Raw genomic sequence first — 19,690 nt, 5'->3', positions numbered from 1 at the left:
GCTTGCTCTGGACTACTGAGATGTTTAAATGAGTTCATTAATATTAAATCACTTTTAAAAGATAAGCTTTATATAAATTAAAAGGTTTTAGCACAGTAAAGAAAATATTTCATCATGGAAGGGAGAGACACACAGAAGGAGGAAAGGAAGGAGGGAGGGAGGGAGGATATGAATATACCTGTCTCCCTAAAATAAACCTTGCTCCTCATCAGCAAAAAAAATTTTAAACAGATACCTACCCTGCATTTGCTGATACTCTGGCAGCAACCCACTTAAGTCAGGAGTGTAATACATAATACACCAAAAGGGCATACACTGTACTTCAGTTCAGAAAAGTGAGATTCCTCCACAGGAAAACCCTAAGTTCTGATTAGTGTATTAATAATAAGAGTCGACCACTTTCTTATAGTGCACGATTAATTTCACTACTGGGACTTTAATCTGTTAGCATGATACACATTGTGACTTGTTCAAGATGTGTGGGGGAAGAGGTATTTTACTATTATATGAACCAAAAGTTATGACTGACGTGTAAGTAAGGAATTCAGTTTTGAACAGAAGGTAGAATGTTTTACACTCATTGGACATACTCGTGTTTTTAAAACAGTGGAGCACAAAACGGTTAATGTCATAAAGCTAGGCACAGGAGTCGTTCCCATCTCGCTGCTATGAAACGTAGTCTGGACACAGAGGAATCCTCTATTATAAATCAAATCCCTGAGGACATCAATGACAGCTACATATTCAAGAGGACAGTGAACCAGGGTCCTTGTAAAGTGCAAACGCTTCCATAACAAATCCACCTGAAATAACTTTAAGCAAAATTGTCCAGCTAATTACCTTAGCTTGGAGGTAGAGCAATTACTTAGCCCCATCAACAACTTCCCCAAACGTCCCCCTGACAAAATACTTCCAAACTTTCTTCTCTGAGTAATCATAGAGCTGCTTTACGCATCCCAACATTGTTTATTTCACAGTAATCCTTAGGCCTTTCACACAAATTCAATTGGTCTTATTTAAATGCCACCCTCCCTATACAGTGTCAGAAGCTTTTCTGAGGGGTGGGAGAAAGGGGATACAGTGGCTTCTTCTAGCTACAAGGTTGCGACTTCCTCAGCTAGAAATCCTCGGATTGTTAAGTCACTTTGACTTTTCTTCATAACCTCTGCCTTCCACCAAACTGTTGCCTCTCTCTTATATTAGCCGCACTTCAATTCAAACTGTCCCAAAGCGCACGCAGGTCGCTGACCCCTAAGCGGACCCTCCACACCACACACGTCTCGTCTAGCGCACTCCCCACCTAGGCACATCCATCCTGCTCCCCGTCGGGCACTGGGTGCCACACGCGCAGGGCACAAACATCGGGGCTTCCCCAAAGCACAGCCTTTCTACACTGTCTACACCCGCGCCCACACACACTGGAAGCGACTTCAGGACTCCGGGTCGCCGACTGCCCGCTGTACGCACGCCCCGGGTCCGGGCGCTGCTGTGGCAGCAGGGAGCAGGGCCAAGCATGCACGCGCGCACGTCGGTGCCCCGAGCCCCCCACCCCCCCGCCGCCGGGCTGCACGGGCAAGGGCCGGGGTGGAGGCTGGGTGGGCACGCCGGGGAGGGGCGGCCAGTGCCAGGCGGCGGACGGACAATAACAGGCGGGTCGCCCCCTCCCTTCAGGGGCGGGCCCCCGCCCCAGTCCGCGCCCCAGGTCCGGGGTCCCGAGCGGATGGCACACGGCCGCACCGGGGGGCAAGGGCGCGATGCCAGCAGGGCCGCCTCGGGTACCTGGTCGATGGGCAGCTGCACGGCGTTGCTGAGGGGCTGCAGCAGGGTGGAGCCCGTGGTGCTGGTGGTGGCCATGGCCGGCCTGGCACTCCGCCTGCCGCGCCCCGGCCGCTCGCGCTGCTCTCCCGCCTGCTGTGCCCGGCGACGCCGAGGATGGGGATGCAGCCGGCGCGCCTGCCCCCTGGCCGCCCGCGGTCGGGGCAGCGCGGGGCGGAGCCGGGGAGGGGCCGGGGGCGGTGACCGGCTGGGTCCTCCCCCCGCGCCCGCGCCCCCGCGTCCCCGACCGCCCCCGACCGCCCCCGACCGCGCCCGCGCCCCCGCGTCCCTGCGCCCGCGCCCTAGACCGTCCGCGCGCCCGCCCCTCCCCTTGACTTCCAGCAGCTTCCAGCCGCCCCCTCCCCACCTCGCGCGCCCTCGCGCCAGACAGCCCCGCGGCCCAATCGCGGCGCGGCGCCCCGACAACCGCAGCCAATCAGAGGGCGCCGGCCGCGCCATGCTCCGCCCCCATGGCAGGCCCGGGCCGAGGGAGAGTAGGGCAGCCGGGCAGCTATGCGAGGGCTACCTGAGGGTTCCACTACCCGGTGAGGGCGTGGTGGTCTTCCCCATGTCACCTCCTTATTCCTCCTCCCCGAGGGTCCGCAGCCAGCCCACCTCTCTCTAGGAGGGACGGTGGACAACGAGTGGGAACGGAGTGTCCACCAGACAAAGGGACAGCGTGAGGGGCGCCGTCCAGGAGAAGTTGGGGACGGAGCCTAGACTGGGGGGAGGGCCACAAACCAAAACAGTGGCCTAGATAAGAATTTCCATTGTCTTAAGTATTACTGTGAAATTTCAGTTACCCTCAAGCCTAGCTGAGCCTTCCAGGGCTGAGGGGCGCTGGTGGGGTTTGGCCAACCCCAAGGAAGGAGACAGTTCCCGCCTGTACCTGCGCTGTGTTCCATTAAGCTCTTTGGTGGCCAACCTCCGGGCATTGAGGGGTCCGCCTTTCTCAGAAAGGAACGCTGTTTCTAAGCCTCTCGTCATCCCCAAATTGCCTTCATCCCCAGACCCTTCCAGTGTGGGCTGTTTCCACATACCTTCAATCTACGTGGTGGCTTGTGTGTTATGCGTATATCTAATCAACTTGCCCAAACGCAACCAAAGTAAACCATTTGAGTTCCTTGAACGCGCAAGTGTCAACTTTTGTTTAGAAGACTTCCTAAGAGGAGGAATGCTGAAGGAGACTATCAGAACTCAAAATTCAAGCATTTAACAGTCTGAAATTTTTGCTAGAAGTAGCTAATGGTTAATGATTTAAACGCTGCTTTAAATGCATTAAAGGTATATTATTAGCATGTAATCATCACAACAGCCATGCAAGAAAGGTGTATGACCACCCTCAATCTATCAAAGAAATTGAGTCACAGAGAAGTTAAGTAACTTGCCCAAGGGTGCACAGCTTATAAATAGCAGAGAAAGGATTGTTACCCAAGTAATCTACCTTCAGTTTAACTCTTAGACACTAGGCCCTCTTTTTCCTCACACTAAAACCCTGTCCAGAAATTCTCATCAGCTATCAGACGTCCAGTCTTTTCGATTACTACTGTAGAGTGTTGGATGATGAAAGCACAAATATGAACACCTGACCTTCCATGAATCACATCTCTCTAGCTCAGTGGTCTCTCTGAAAAGGGGGCCGTTGAATTTATAAGTTCAATCCCTTCCTGCCTAGCATTCTTTGATTGTTTAGTTAACGTAATCCTAGTCTGGTAGAGAGTCTCAACCCTCACTGGATAAAGAATAGAAGGAAAACAAGCCAGGACCTTCGTTCTCCCTGGGGTAGTCTTCCAAGGGGAGCTGTGATTGATAGAGAGCAAACCTATTCAACAGGCGACTAATTGAAGCACATTGTCCCAATAATCTGGACCCCTCCATTAATAGAATTTTAGAAAATGATGTCTTTTCCCCCTCTTTTTTCCATTTTGGGGAAATGTAGAGAAAGTATACAAGTAGCTGAGGGTACAGACTGAAGGAAAATTTGGAATACCGTTTTAAAAACTTAAAAGGTGGGTGTTGGGAACACATTACAACCTAAAGTAAGTAGCATAAAGACACAATCTCAGGTGTAGAACAAAGAGCTTCCTTAAACTTTCTTTTTCTGGAACATGACAGAATGTAGTTCTCTGTTTGAAGTGATTATATGAAATCAATACCTATAATGGGCAGGATTTTAGCCATCTGGAAAATTTAGCTGTGTCACAGCCATAAAGCTATAGGTAAAATATAGTGTAGTATTAATAATAGCTTAGATTTTAAAGCAGACGGGTAGGTTTTCAGCTGTCCCTGCCTTTTATTTGCTGCAAGATCTTGGGCAAGTTACTTAACTTTTCTAAGCCTCAGTTTTCCCATGTGTAAAAATGAGCATAATAATAGCATAAATTATATTTCATAAATTATAAATCTTACCTCAGAACTGTGCTTGGTGCGTGGTAAGACTTAAAATATATTAATTACCATTCAAGAAATATAATGTAATTCTGAAAATGGAAACTTTTTTCATATTAAAAATATTACATCTTTATGTTTTTAATGAAGAAACTGAGGCCAGTATTTTAAGCTAATAACTCAGTGATGAGAGCATATGTTTGATGCCAGCCTTCTGACCAGTATCTGCTAGTTACACCAGAAGCTCTTAAAATGTGATGAAGGGAGAAATTGAACTAATCATATATGGTTATGTCTGAGATGCCCTATCTCAGATAACATCCATTCTATAAAAGTAATTTTCACATTCTTATTTCCTAAAAACAAACATTTATTGAGTACTTGCTATGTCTAGGGAATTGTGTCGGGTTCTATAAAGGGTAAACAATATTTATAATTGAAAGAAGAAACAGTTGTATATACAAAACAGTAAAATATTATAAGCAACATACGTACCAGGTGATCACTTTGTAAGGTATATAAATGTCTAATCATTGTTTTATACACCTGAAACCGATATTGTATGTCAACTGTAATTGGAAAATAATTTTTTAAAAAGAAAAGTACCAAATAAGGTCCTTTTATAAATGTTAAAATCAAAAGAACTTGTCCAAGAGAAAGAAATTTGGCTGGAAGTCAAAAGACCTGAATGTTAGTGCTGACTATTCCACCAAATAGCTGTGAACTTGAGAAATCTGCTTAACTTTTCTGTGCCTTTTCTCATTGTTAAATATGGATAATGATAACTGTTCATCTTACCTCACAGGAGTATTGTGATTATGAGTGTGAAATTAATAATAGCCTAAATTATTTTAAAAGATATTAGTAATATTAATATTCAAAATAATACTAGTAGGAAAGGGATTTCGATATAGCAACCACATTTTAGTAAGAGTTACTTAGACCAAATTGTAAGAGCACTGAGCAGAGTCCATATATAATAAAATGACTGTCTACCACTGTTCTCGTCCTCTTAAATGACTCTCCCTTCCTAAAATGACTATGGTAATTAAAGATTGCTAAAATGAAAAATTCGTTTCCCAACTTATTTTTAACTTCGAATAAACTACTCAGAAGAAATGAATAATCTGCCAAGCTGCTTTTGTTTCATAAAAATGGTAAGTGTCACGAAATTAGAGTTCTCAGGCAATTATTTTGCCTATTCTATGCTCTCGTATCTTGGAATAACTTTGATGATGAAGGGTATTGGGCCATCCACATAATAAAAGCTCCAATTAACTGGTTGGCGTCTTGAAACACTTACAAACTAACCCTAACCTGAGACCAAAAAATGAAATTCAGGAAGTCACCCTTTAAGACCTAACATGATCCAATTAGGACATCACAAAGTAGACCACACAAGAGATAACACAGGAAACAGCAAAGATAGGAGACCTGCATGGGAATCCGTCTTTGCTCCACCACAATGAGGCCCGTGTAACAACAAACAAATCACTTACCTTTAGTTTCATTGTCTATGCATTGGGAGATTTAAAAATGAAATAATTTGAATGGCCCCTCCTTCCTCTAAAATTATATGATTCCCAAGAATTTCCAGAACATTTTTCTGTCTTCCTGAGTCTATATCCAGTGTAGTTTTGTTTGACTAAGAGATGCAAACAAAATGAATTATTACTCACCAATTTGAGAACTACATTGTTTTCCAGTTGTGCCACTGGTCTCACAGCTACCTCTAATTTATTATATCTCTAATCAACCTATCTTCTTGAAAATGTCTGTTATTCTCAGTGACCTGTGATGATTGCTGTGTTACTTCTGTGTCTTTTGGGGAAATGTTTCATTTTCTTCACAGATTTATTTGGCTTTTTCACCTTTAAAAGAATGAGTCAGTCTCAATTAAAAGAATACCCCCCCACCCCGTTAGTGCTTATTTATTGTAAGAATGCCATCTGAAACCCTCTGATCCCTAGGTATAGAAAAACAAAGTACAAACTCTCATGCTTCCACATGTTTGCATAATGGGTGTTCAAATTATGACACATCTTAAATGTAAGTCACAATACCCACCCAGGTTCCACCATAATCGCCATCCCCACTAGCGGTACTTACTACATCGACTTCAGGTACTGCACCAGCTATACAGGCCTTGTGTTCTCAGTTCTGCCTAGATTTCAGGTTATTTCTGTTTATAATTGTAAGAAGAGCTCCCTTCCTTAAATATGCTGACATGTCACTGCTCTTCTAAATCGTCTAGTCTGGTGACACAGGAAGGAGTTACACTTCCCTCTATTTTTGCCAGCTCTGCAGCCCACCAAAGAGTTCTGTGAAGGCCCCCAGAAACCTATCACTTTCAGCAAATTTCCCTCTGCATGGATACATATGTCAAAAAACATATTTTTGTGGTAGGTACTTTCCGCTTAAATCCTTCTTTCGTTACCATCCTTTTTCAGATGCTGGGTTTTCCTCCACAGATTACAATACTGATGCTAGAGCCCTAATCAGTGCAGTTAGGAATGAGAATCATCTCTACCTTACCTGTAAAGGCTGTGGTTACCACATCTAACCCAGTTCCCTCGCCAAAGGACTTGCTTTCCTGGACAGGTGACTCTTCTGGTTAAACATGAGGTACCTGCTAAGGAATGTCCTCATAATCAGATAATGGCTTGGTTTCGATTTCATCAAATTATCTTTTAATTATTTTCCATTTGAAAGCAGGTAGTTATTCTCTCTTATTTGGGTTTTTGAAAATTCTGATCTAGTCTTAAAATACTGTATAGCACAAGATAGTTCTTATTAAAATCACAACACATTAAAATTAAAAATCTATAATGACTCCAAATGTTCCCAAGATAGCTTAAATCATTTGTATTATTAGATTTATGAATAATGGTTTACCACGTGCAAAATGACGATGTACATCAGGTGGAAATAACCACCAATGGAAGTCCCTTACTTAGCTTCTTCATTTGAAATATTACCCCTAACTTTGTTGAGGCACTGGGAGATTAGAATCATAGAAAGCACCAGGTAAAGAAGTTGGGCACTGGAACCAGACTGCCTGAGTCTGAAGCCACTTATTACTTATTTGATTTGGGTCATGTTATTTAACCTCTTTGGGCCTCAATCTTCTAATCTATAAAATGGGAATAATAATAATTTGTGCCTTTCAGATACCTTAATGACATAAAATGCTTAATGCTTATCACATTGTAAGCTCTCAGTAAATATTAGCCATCATCACTTCCATCGTCATCATCATCCTTACCGCTGTTATAGGAGTGGCAGGTCACACAGTATATGGTCACATTTCCCATGCTACAATATGCCAAGTAGAAGTATAGATTAACCACAAAAGGTAGGTTTACTCAGCTTATCCCTCCAACTTGAGAGCGGGGAAAAAAACACCCAGGGCTAAGATTTAAAATATAATGATTTATTCCAGTCCTAGCCTATCTCACCGGAAATCATTACCAGCGCTTTGTGATGGCAGCACTACATAATAAGATGATGACGAATTTCAAACGTTTTCTTCTTCTTAAATGCTGGAATATACTGTGGTGAATTATTTTGTTTTTAACTGTCATTATGTATCCTGAGCCTTCACAACCCACACAGTAGAAAAAGGATGAAAAAAGACAAACAGTAATTTATATATGGATTTCATGTGTAAGAACTAAGCAAATGAGTGTATAATTTATAGTGCAGAGTGTTACTTTGTGACACATTTAAAAGTTATTACTCTGATGGATGATTTTGAAAATTCCAGATACATTAGACTCATTCTTTTGTATAGTACTTCTCTAAATACCATGTCCAAATCCACAAGTATTTATCTTTTTTTGGTTAGCATCCAGCTGGTAACCAATCAAATTATCTTAAGTTATTCTAGGACAGAAGCCAGGAACTTGATCTTATTGCATAAAGCTACTCTATTTCCTCTTTGTATAAAATATATCCAGCTATTCGTGCCTAGATATTTACCTGAGAGAGCATTTAAAATTGTTCCCTTTGTAGCTGCTTGAGTGTCACTGAGAAATAAATTAAAAGAAAAATAAAATGTAGTCAAGTACGTCTGATACAGCCCAACAAGTTAGTGTGTCTCGGTGGCTTCCATGGGACCACCTTTACAAGAATCACCCAGGATACTTGTTTAAAATCCGGGTTCCTGGACAGTACTAAATACATAAAGAATCATAATTTTAAGTAGAAATAGGGAGAGGAGGAAGAGGAGACAGAGAAGGAGGAGAATTATTATTTCTGGAATCTACATTTACCCAGTGTCCATGGGTAATTCCCAAGTACACACTGAAATTCAGGAACCATTACTCTAGGCTCTTATTTTGTTAAGAATTTTGTTTTAATTTAGCAAATACAGAAATAATTATGAGTTTTATATCAAAATAAGTAAGTTAGCTAGGTTTTATTAAGTGTCTTTCCAATTTACAAATTATAAATCCATAACCCTTTTCCTATATCAAAATGTTAATTAAATCCACTAACACTAACTTAGTACTACTAACAACTACAACAACTAACATTACTAGGCCTATTTTGTTATTTAAATGAAATCAAAATTAAATGCTCAAATTCTTGTTGGCTGTATATATGTAATAAAGATAATGATTTTAATATTCCTCTATATTTCTGATAACTATCGTTTCTTACAAGTATCAGAAATCTGACAACTCTGAGATTCTGCATTTGAGATCCAACATTGGCCAACACACCATTCAAGTGATAGAACATTTGGACCAGGAAGAAAATTTGGGAAGCAAAGAAAATTCATTTACCACCGTGTTCAATTTTAAGAAACCCATCTAGATCAAGTCCTATAAACAATATGCATATCTAAAGTCTTTGCCCAGGAACGGTATATCTGAGGTAGTCTATGAAGAAAAAGGAATTATAACCAAATATTACCAAGATCATCCAGGAAGAAAATGAGAAAAAAAGAAGCAATTAAGAGGCCCTATAACAGTGCAAGCATTTTTTCTCTTGCTTTTATTTTTTGAATTTCACTTTATTTTTATTTTTCATGAAGTAATATGTGTACAAGTTAAAAAATCAAATAGCACAGACTTTAACAAAAAAGGAAAGTTTCCTGCCCTACCTCTCCCCACCCCTGATTTTTGCTTCCCACAGTCAACATTTTCAGCTCTCATAACTGTCTCTATCGGTATTGCCCTCCACATTTTCTTTTTAAAAAATGTGTACATTGCTATTGCAAGACTTTTTCATTTTAAACTTTATGTATTGACCACCTTATTATGAGAATACAGTTCTTTTCCCATCCTCCATTCAACCCTATCCTCCCAATATAATTACATCACTACTTTGGGTTAAATAAATATTCAGAGTTCCCATTATTATGACTTTATAAATATTATTTTAAAATGAGTCACAAAGTATAGTATAATCACGTTTTGATTAGTCCACTACTTTGTATTTTTTCTGGAGTTAACATTGGCCTTTTCTTTTTCTTCATTCAGTGGTCTATGTAACTATCACTAATTCATCTCCAAACCCTACCACACTGCTCTAAAACGCTAATCAACATGGTCATACACAGGGGGTAATCTATCAGTTCTCTTTTTCTGGGTGACTGGGAACCCTACCTTCTTCTGTTCCATTCTAAATTGGCTTCTCTCTAAGCTCTAAAGCAGGCCTTTAAGCTTAGAATTTTCCTTTGGTATCATGGAAAGGTGCCTCTCACTTCTCTCCCGTATTGGAACACCTGGATGTCCCACAGCCAGGAACAACAATCAATCACGCCATTGGACTGTTCTATAGGAACCCGACCACCACTGCCACCTGCTGTGTGGTGCTTAAGATTCTAGGGACTAGATAGCACATGCATCCTTAGTGGGGGCAATAGTTCCCCAAAAGGACAAAAATTGTTTGGGGGGATGAAGAACCCATAAAACCTTACTCTTGTAAAATATGAAACACCTATATAGTACATAAACAGATATACAGTATATCCGTGGCATTAAAATTTCATGGATGGGGGTAATTAGAGAAAAAAATGTCTAAAAAGGCTCCTCAGCGGAGCAACAATAAAAAGAAAGAAGGCTGAGGAACACTGAGATAGTACAACCTTTGCCACGGATGCCCCAGAATATCCGATGATACCCTTGTATAGCTGCCACCTCACACATCTCCACCTTCCAAGGCGCTCCTGCTTGAGGTTGCTTGATGGGACCTTAGTAATGTTTAGAACTGTTGCCTCAAGGGAGCCTGGGAAATATGGTTTTAGCTTTCTAGTGTTAAAAGTAGAGGTAGGCTGTCAGAAAGGGGCAAAGGGTGTAGGTGTTGAGTGCATCAATCTGTCACCTCAGCCAAAGCTTGGTCTAGAATTGTAGATTGAAACCCGTTTGCACATAGAATTTTGAAGGTATTGCTCCATTTTCTTGTAAGTTCCAATGATGCTGTTAAGAAATGCCACTTTAATTCCTGACTCTTGTGTGTGACCTATTTTTTTTTCCTTCCTTCTCTGGAAGCTTTTTAGATTCGTCTTATTATTGACATTCTGAAATTTTAGTGGTGTCTTGTGGTGAGTCTTTTCTATTCATGGTGCTGGTTATTTGATGGGCCCTTTCAATTTGAGAAACACAGAACCTTCAATTCAGGGAAATTTCCTTGTTTCTTTGATAATTTTCTCTCCTTCATTATCTCTGTTCCTTCTTTATGGAATTCTTATTTGTAAGAGAGTGGACTTCCTGGCTTGGTCTTCTATGTTAATATATTCTCTGTTTTCCAGCTCTTTGTCTTTTCTCATATAAGCCTTTCTCAACTTTATCTTCCAACCTTCTCCTGATTTACTGATTTTTTTTCCCTTCAGCTATTTTTAATTAAATCATTCACAAAGTTATATACATTTCCCTCATTGGGAATTTTGGTAATGAATAAAAGTAACAAAATAAGATAACAATGAAATATGTTTCACACATTAAAAAATTTCGTGTTTTGAGAAGGGAAATATCGTACAAACAACAAAAGAAATCAAGCACTCAGAATACATCCACACGTGTGTGCAAAGACAATGCACCCATCAGCTAGCTCTGTTTCATCCTATACATAATCACTAAATCAACCACTTATGAATTAGAAGTGAGAACATTAAGAAATATGAGACCTACCTTATGTTTCTGATGTTTACAGTATCAGTGCGAGACTCATAATAGAGTCTTCATTGACGCTAACTGACAGATGTTTCCAAAGTAAAAGGCAAACTTAATTCCTACAGCCTGTTGAGCTGTAAGATTTCATGGATTTCATTATTCTTATGAGGAGAATCTGACACAATTTATAGTAAAATAGCGTGAGTAATAAAGCGCACCAAATAAGTATCACTAAGAGTAAAACCTACACATATTAAAATATTGATTTGAACCATGTTCTAATTGAATTAAATGCCCATTAAATCAGCCAACTTTTCATCTCATAAGACCTAAAACCATATCAAAGAATATGAATTCACCCACCAGAAGTTTGCAAACACCTAACCCCAAGTTAATATTTGTACACTTGTTAAGAATTAGTTTAATTAAAGTTTACTTTTCAGGTATAAAACAAATAAGTCTTGGGGATGTAATGTACAGCATGGGGAATATATTCAATAATACTGTGATAGCGTGGTACAGAGTCAGATGGTTGCTGGATTTACCAGGGTGAACACTTTCTTAGGTATATAAATATTGAATAAATATGGTGTACCCCTGAAACTAATATAATATTGTATGTTAGCTATATTTTTTAATAAAAATCTTTTTTAAAAGAATTAATTTAATTAGAAAAGAAAAACAGAAACAAACACATGCATCTTTTTAATTTAAAATATTTTATATTACACATCAACAACATTCAGATTTAAGTTGTGAACCAAGTTTACTTTTTACTGGTATATTTATGTGAATTAGGCAAACTTATAGTAGTATTTCCAATGCCCAATTTCTTCCTATTGAGATATGAAAGTATAAACCTATTTTGAATAAAGATATTTGTCAAGATAGGGATCTAAACATTTTGTCAGGCAAACAATATGGTGAAAAAATTGACTATCTTAAAATGTATACAATCTCATAAGTGCCCCTGACTTTTGGTGATTGAAATACATCTTGGGTTCCTAGAGAAGTTATATACTTTATTTAAAAGGAGGACAATGACTTATAAACTCACCAGAATATTGAAATCCATTCGTTTTTTTAAAAAACAAGATGTGAGCAGTGGGTTATGACATGTACATGACGTTCACACAATATTACTTCTTCTGTTTAATGGTATTCCTGTAGAATTGGAATACATCTTTGACTTTTGGCAGTGGTCACATTTGATGGTCTGTGTAATATACTTGATTCTATATATACAAACCAAGCATTTCCTCCCCCAAGATATCACATTCACAATGTCAAAAATTATAGTTATATTTAGAGAAAAAATAGTGATATAGCCAAAATAGCCATCACTCTTTGCGGCTAAAAAGGTAGAAATTCTGAACAATATTTCCACTGGTGGTCATTCTGATGCCTGTAAGACCATGACACGAGATAAAATTCTTGTTAACCTGAAAAAAGTAGCAATGAAAACAACAGTCAATCATGGAAAATTTTCCACTACAGTAGTCCCTCCTTATCTGCGGGGGGATACATTCCAAGACCCCTAGTGGATGCCTGAAACCTCAGATAGTACCAAACCCTATATATACTATATTTTTTCCTATACATACATATCTATGATGAAATTTAATTTATAAATTAGGCACAGGAAGAAATTAACAGTAACTACTAATAAAATAGGACAATTATAACAATATCCAGTAATAACAGTTATGTGAATGTGGTCTTTCTCTCTGACAACTGATCTGATACTAGACAGCTACTAAGTGACTAATGGGCAGGGAGCATATAGAGTATGGATACGCTGGACAGTCACATCCTGAGCGAGACACAGCAGGAAGGTACGAGATTTCATCACACTACTCCAAATGGCATGCAATTTAAAACTTATAAATTGTTTATTTCTGGAATTTTCCACTTAATATTTTCGGACCCCCATTGACTGCAGGTAACTGGAACCATGAAAAGAGAAACCTCAGATAAGGGAGAACTACTGTATCCCCACTACAAGGTTAATTAACCAAGATAAAGCACAATTGCAGTGATGCAATAGAGGAAAACCAGCGCTCAAAGGTGACACAGAATTATGCAGAAGATTCCTTTTAAGGTCATTGACGTTCTAATCTACTACACATATTCCCATCTGAATTCCCACCAGAATTAAATCAATCTGATTCAGTCTGAATGAATAAGCAAAATTAGCATCAATGGCACCAGTATTGGAAATTTTAGGAACTCCACTTTTGCCTTTAAAATTTCCACAAGTGACAAAATCAAGATGAAACCAATGCCCTGATATAACTGAGCAGCTCATTGGGTTTTTTGAGAATATTAAAGATTCATATGAAGTGCATGAAATTAATATTTCCTTAAGTATTAACTATTGCTTACTTATTCATTTATTCATAAAATATTTGTTTTTACTGACGAGATAATAGACACATCTACAGTGTTTCTATGAACTGCAAACCTCCTTTACTAAATGTCTAACCTCAGTGCACACACCACTTTTCAATTCTCACACACCTTATAGGAGCTTTGATAAGTGGAAAGTATAATGCTCAGTTAAACATAACTTTTATTAGCTGAAATTTTTCTTGTAGATATAAATAAAGTATATTTTATGACTATATCAGCAGATCAAAATTTTCAAAAATAGCTAACACCGTTTAAAAATCTAATATAGTAGATTTAGAAAAATATGACATAAAGATCAAAATAAGAGAAAGAACTTATTTCTATCAGTAAAATAGAGGGACTCCTTTTATGCCCATTATTTTAATCTTTCAGTAACAAAATGTTTATTTGAACAGGACTTTCTATAGCTTCAATCTGAAAACTGAGCAATTTTTGGCCCTGAGAGCGAGGGAGAAAGAAGATTGAAACTCTATAGGCCTTTGTTGAAAATCATTAGCATGAATAATTAGGTAAGAAATAAAGAATTATTAAATGAACATCCAACTGCCAAGGACCTCAGGCAGGCTTATCACCTCAACCAAATATCTTGCAAGTGTGTTTCATTAACCACAGGGAAGCAGGGTAGAGTATGGATGGATTGATATAAAACCAACTTAACTGCTGAAAAAGATTACTCAAGTATGAAGGGCCAGGAATCAGCTTTCTCAGTGCCTCAGTCTATAACCATTACCATGGTGTTCACAGTAGAGAAAAAAATGTCACCAAAATGCAACACAGAGAGATCTATGTATGTATGGTTCAATCAATACATTTTCTCAAAATGTCTATTCTAAGATTTTTGGACTCTCAGAATTGTTAAAGAATTTTTAAAGCTGCAGCCTGATATACTATCAAGCATTTTTTTAAAAAGTATATAGAGACTCATATTCTAATCTCTAATTTTTTACAGGTTACTTCAAGAATATAAAATTGTTTCGACATAACCAAATATTTAACCACTGGTTTTAGAAAAGGAAAAGCCACCTATCGCCCTCCAATTTAACAAATGGAAAAACTGAAGCACAGAGATGTATATTAATTTGCCCAAGTTCACCGAGGAATTGAGTGGCTCACCAGAGACTTCCAGCCAAATCTTCATGTCCAGAGCTCTTTTCAGACTATGCAGAGGGTCTCCTCTGTGCCAGCATTCTACTGGCGACATGAGAGAGTGACAAAGAGCTCACTGAGAACCAAACATGCAACTGAGAAGATGAGATACAGCCTTCCACACCCAAAAACCCGAAACAGCTAAGTAACAATATAAGACTCTGATAATTAAAAAATAAAAATAAAAACAGTTTTAGGTGTTCAGAGAAGGAAGATAATTTATATTTGAGTCCTGAGAAATAATTTCATGGACTGTATCTCAGAACAGCAAACTTTTTCTTAATTTTTTATCTGAAAATAATTTCAGCCTCAAAATAACCACAAATATAAAAATTGTGCAAGGAACATTAGTATACCTTTCATCCAGATTCTGACTCACCTATTGTTAATATTTTACCCCATTTGCTTTATTATTTGTTTCTATTTACTTCTTTCTGTCTTTAGTCACTCACTCATTCATTTTACACACAGTTTTTTCAGAATCATTTAAGGTAAATTGCATACATTACGGCCCATTACCCCTAAATACTTCAGTGTATATCTTTTTAAATTAGGGATTTTCTCTTAACAACAATACAGTAATCAATTACATAAATTACATTGATCTATCATGCATTTATTTAACCTACTATTCTACAACCCACATTTCAGTTTTGTCAACCGCTCTAATAGCAATTTTCAATCTTAGGGCATTTTTTTCCACTATAGGATCCAGTCTAGTGTCAGGTACTGCATTGAATTATCAGGTCTCTAACCTCTTTCAATCTGGAACATTTTCACAGCCTTTTTTGTCTTTCGTGACATTGACACTTTTAAAGACTATAGTTCTAGCTCCATTAACTTTTCTTTGTTTAACATAATGTTCCTCGTTTTGTGCTTATCTGATATTTCCCTTATGATTGGGTTGGGGTGAGACTGCATAGGTGATGCTGTCTTCCTTACACATGATCACCGGTCAAGGTGTCCAAACTCTCTGTCCTAAAAGAGTTTACTTTTCTCCCTTGCAACTAATAAGCAGTTTTATTAGGCAATGAACCATTAGGAGCTTACAATATCCTGTTCTCGCCCATTTTCCTTAAACTTATCAGCCACTGATTGCCAGAGTCAGTCTTTACCGTGATGGTTGCAAAATAGGGATTTTCCAACTCCAGCTTTCCTACCGCAGGTAACGTTTGGCTTCCGCATTCTGACAGAAGAGCAAGCCCTCCCTCCTGCTCACCTGTCCATTCCTTCGTTTTCTTTCCTTCTTCCTTCCTTTCTACTTGCCTATTTGGTATAATTGGATAATAATGATTTTTCTATTTTTAAGTGGCTTATACTTCATTATTGTACTTACTTATTTTGGTGGGCAAAGTGTCCCAGATGTGGCCTTTGGGCGCCCCTTCAAGCTGGCACCTGTTTCCTTAGGAGATGCTCACATCATTTTTTAAATGCATTTTATTTTTAGACTAACTACATGACATGTGTTTCTTAAAAACAACACCTCCACTCCAAATAAATCAAGGTCAAAATAAAAGAAGAGCTCCAGGTAACATCAGTTCCGTGTGTCCTAGTCCTGGTGTGTGGATGAAAAGCAGCAGCCAGTTAAGATGACAGGTGATAGAGCCAGATTGTCAAATTTGTTAATATTTTTCCACTTGCAACCATCCTTAAATATATATATATGGTCACACCATCCTCACGATAGAGAAACCATGCCATCTGGATTCATGTTTTCACCAATAAAGAACTGGTAGTTTTTGAAATTAGCAAGGTGTGCTTGATTTGTTCTGCAGCCCTTATCACAAAAGGTTTTACTCTTTCTGGTCTCTGTTCTTCCAGTGTCCCCTTGATTGATTTTATGCAATCCTTGAGGTACTTCTTATACACTTCTTTTGTGAAGCTGGTTTCCTGCAAATGATGGTTCAGGACAATATCAACACCAGTGATAACTGTGTGTTCCATACCTTTGCCCTCGGGGCCTTCAGTGGAGGCATTTCCACCAGTGAGTGAGTCATCAATGTTACCCTCTGCCCTACTGACCATCTTTGCCTCCACCTCTAGGCACAGCCCGTCGCGATCTCCTGGATCTTGCAGATGTCGGAGAACATCTCGTCATGGCTGATGAGGTCCTGATCGATGATCATAATAGCAGCTGGAAGGAGACGACAGCAGCGCTGGCTTAGCAGGATCTGGGAGCTCAGAGCCAGCGCGATGCAGCCAGAGCAGCACAGGAGTGAGAGGTGGGAGGGGAGAGCCAGTGGAAAATCTCCTGTAACTTTTTTCAAGAACTTCCCTACTTCCTGGCATTTGGAAGAATTTCTGGAGCAATAAGTTCCAAGCACATCTGGAATCTACTCTGCCTCAGCCTTGGGGCAGAAAACGGTTGGGAAACAACCAGTCGCCTGTACTTTGGGACCTTTGGGGTAGTTTCCAAAGATGGCAGAAAGAATGCTGTAGAAGGAGCAGCATTTTAGGTTTAAACAAGGACTGTGCTGGACACAGAGAAAGGATTTCAGATTCCCTCTTTGTACCAGTTTTCTATAGCTGTGTAACAAATTAGCCCCCAAAATATTAATAGTAACTTAAAACAACCGTCTGTGAATTTTCACTTGAGGCAAAGCTCAGTGGAAATAGCTTGTCTCTGATCCTGATAGTGTCAACTGGGCTCAAGTAAGAGTAGAGAATCCAAGATGGCCCCACTCGTGTTGGGGACTTTGGTTCTGTCTGTTGGCGGGGGCACTAGTGCTCTTCCACGTGGCCTCTCTCTCCAACAGGAGAGCTTGACTTCCTCACGCTGCAGCCCAGGGCTCCAAGAGGGGACGCTGCCTACAACTGGCACAATGTTATTTCCACTTGATCATCATTGATCAAAAGAATTCACAAGTCCAGCCCAGTTTTAAAGTGAGGGAAATACACTCTACCTCTTGACGAAAGGAACAACATTTATGTTTAGCAATGGGAAGAACGGTTGGTGGCCATCTTTTCCAATAGTCAACCACACCCTCTTTTTATCCTTCCAATTTCTAGAAATAGGTTAGTAGTTTTTGAGTATCAACTTGGAAAGGAAGAAATGGAGAGTTTCAGGGACCTGAATGGGAAAGACTTATGTGACATTTATTTGGACAATGTCCTAAATAAGTGATCCATAGATTCTTGTTTCCAATATGGAATGAGAGTTTTGTGTATGAGAGTAAAGAGTAATATTCAAAAGTTATTGGAATAATTGTATAGGTATCTTGAAACATTTTTAAAATCTTAGCTTAAGTGAGATTGAGAATCTGAAAAGGTTCCAAAGCAGATACAGAATAACGCTATTTTTAAAAAAGGATTTATACATAAGGAACGCTTAGAAAATCAAAGGTCAGAGGCAAAAGGTGGGGCACTATGGAAGGGGATTTGGTTACTGTTTTTATTTTATTCTTTTTAACATCGTTTCCCATTTCCAGCAAGGACAGAATAACACCACCAGCCACAAAGACAGGTTTGCATTTCAACATATATAAATAAAATCTCGATTAAAGTGAAAATGAGAAAAATGGTTTTTCCTAAAAATCCATTTCTCTATTTGGTGCCCATCAAATACTGTGCTATGCACAAGGGATAGGAAGATGGTATGAGCTATATTAATAGTCTCTGCCCTTCAGCAGCTTCAGTGGAGTGACAGACACATTACAGGATCATTACAATAGAAGAGAGACCTGCCAAGAACACCACCTGTCCTGTTCAGCGATATTTGGATGCTGTTCAGCAAAGATGTAGGATTACAACTTCAAATAGAAACATCACAGACTCAATGATCCTTTTAATCTTACTTTAAAAAAAAAATTGGCAACAGAATATATGTGTAGAGACTGTCATACATACTCTGTTTATCTTGGTTTAGTTTTCTTCTCACCTTTTTATTTTATAGATTTCTCAAACACATACAAAAGTAGAGAGAACAGTGTAATGAGCACCCTATCACTCAGCTTTAATAATTATCAACATGGATCAAAGCTTCTTTCATCTACACATCCCACTCCCCTGTCCCCAGATAGATAACGTGAAAGCAAATCCCAGACTTTATATTATTTAATCCATAAATACTTCTGTTTGTATCTTTAGAAGATACACACCTAAAAATATTAAGAATAGAAACTTAATATCAGTCAGTGTTCAAATTTCCCTGACTGTCCTGTAAAAGTCTTTGGCATTTTTGATTGTTTGAATCAACAGATAGTCAAGGTCCATGTGTAATATTTGGTTAATATCTCTTCTATCTCTTTTAATGTCTAAAAATCCTCCCTCCCTCTTGTCTGATTTCTTTCTTTCTTCTTATTTTGTTGTTGTTGCTGTTGAATAAATTAGGTCATTCATTTTCTATGGACATTAGATCTGTAGAATTTTCCAGTCTGGATTTAGCCAGTTGCACCCCTGTGGAGTACTTAACTTATTTTTCTATCTTCTGTATTTCCTTCTGATAGTTAGATCTCGAGTCTTAATCAGATTCAGGTTTGATTTCTTGGTGTAAGAATCTTTCACAGGTGGTAATATGTCCTTTCTATTTATTGCATGGTATCAGGAGACATACTTGGGAGTTTCTTTTTTGGTAATGTTAGAATTGTTCAGTAGATTTGAGTATTAATGGTCTGGCCCTTCTTTGCAATGCTCCCCCATCAGCCGTTGAATTAATGGTTTTAACAACGGAGATTTATTTTTAATGCTAAGCTTTGTTAATTTGGTGACATCAGATCTTTCGTATTTCCTGACTCACGCCAAATGCTGCCCAGAAATACACATATGTAACATAGTACAGGAGAAAGAGTAGGGCATCTTCAACTCATTTT

At 39.0% G+C, this 19,690-nt stretch overlaps 1 protein-coding gene and 1 pseudogene across 7 annotated transcripts in view; both read right to left on the bottom strand.

Moving 5' to 3' along the window:
* Nucleotides 1-19,690, bottom strand: part of MBOAT2 (membrane bound glycerophospholipid O-acyltransferase 2) — a 176,013-nt gene that overhangs the window by 95,655 nt on the left and 60,668 nt on the right. For 2 of the 7 annotated variants that reach the window (XM_019755959.3, XM_019755961.3), the window contains exon 1: nt 1,780-2,002. The exons of 2 other annotated variants lie outside the window; for them this stretch is intronic. In XM_019755959.3, coding sequence (XP_019611518.1) covers nt 1,780-1,854 — 75 coding nt within the window. In that variant the 5' untranslated portion in view covers nt 1,855-2,002. Of the gene's footprint in view, nt 1-1,779; nt 2,068-19,690 lie in introns of those variants that run through there. 3 more of the 7 variants (XM_074331665.2, XM_074331664.2, XM_074331663.2) reach the window with 3 other exon arrangements.
* LOC141571927 (translationally-controlled tumor protein-like) lies at nt 15,303-17,008 on the bottom strand (annotated as a pseudogene).

This window comes from Rhinolophus sinicus, chromosome 2 (assembly GCF_057876585.1).
Source record: "Rhinolophus sinicus isolate RSI-liver-muscle chromosome 2, RSI-T2T, whole genome shotgun sequence".
Classification (NCBI taxonomy): domain Eukaryota; kingdom Metazoa; phylum Chordata; class Mammalia; order Chiroptera; family Rhinolophidae; genus Rhinolophus; species Rhinolophus sinicus.
This window is presented reverse-complemented; position numbering and strand designations above follow the sequence as displayed.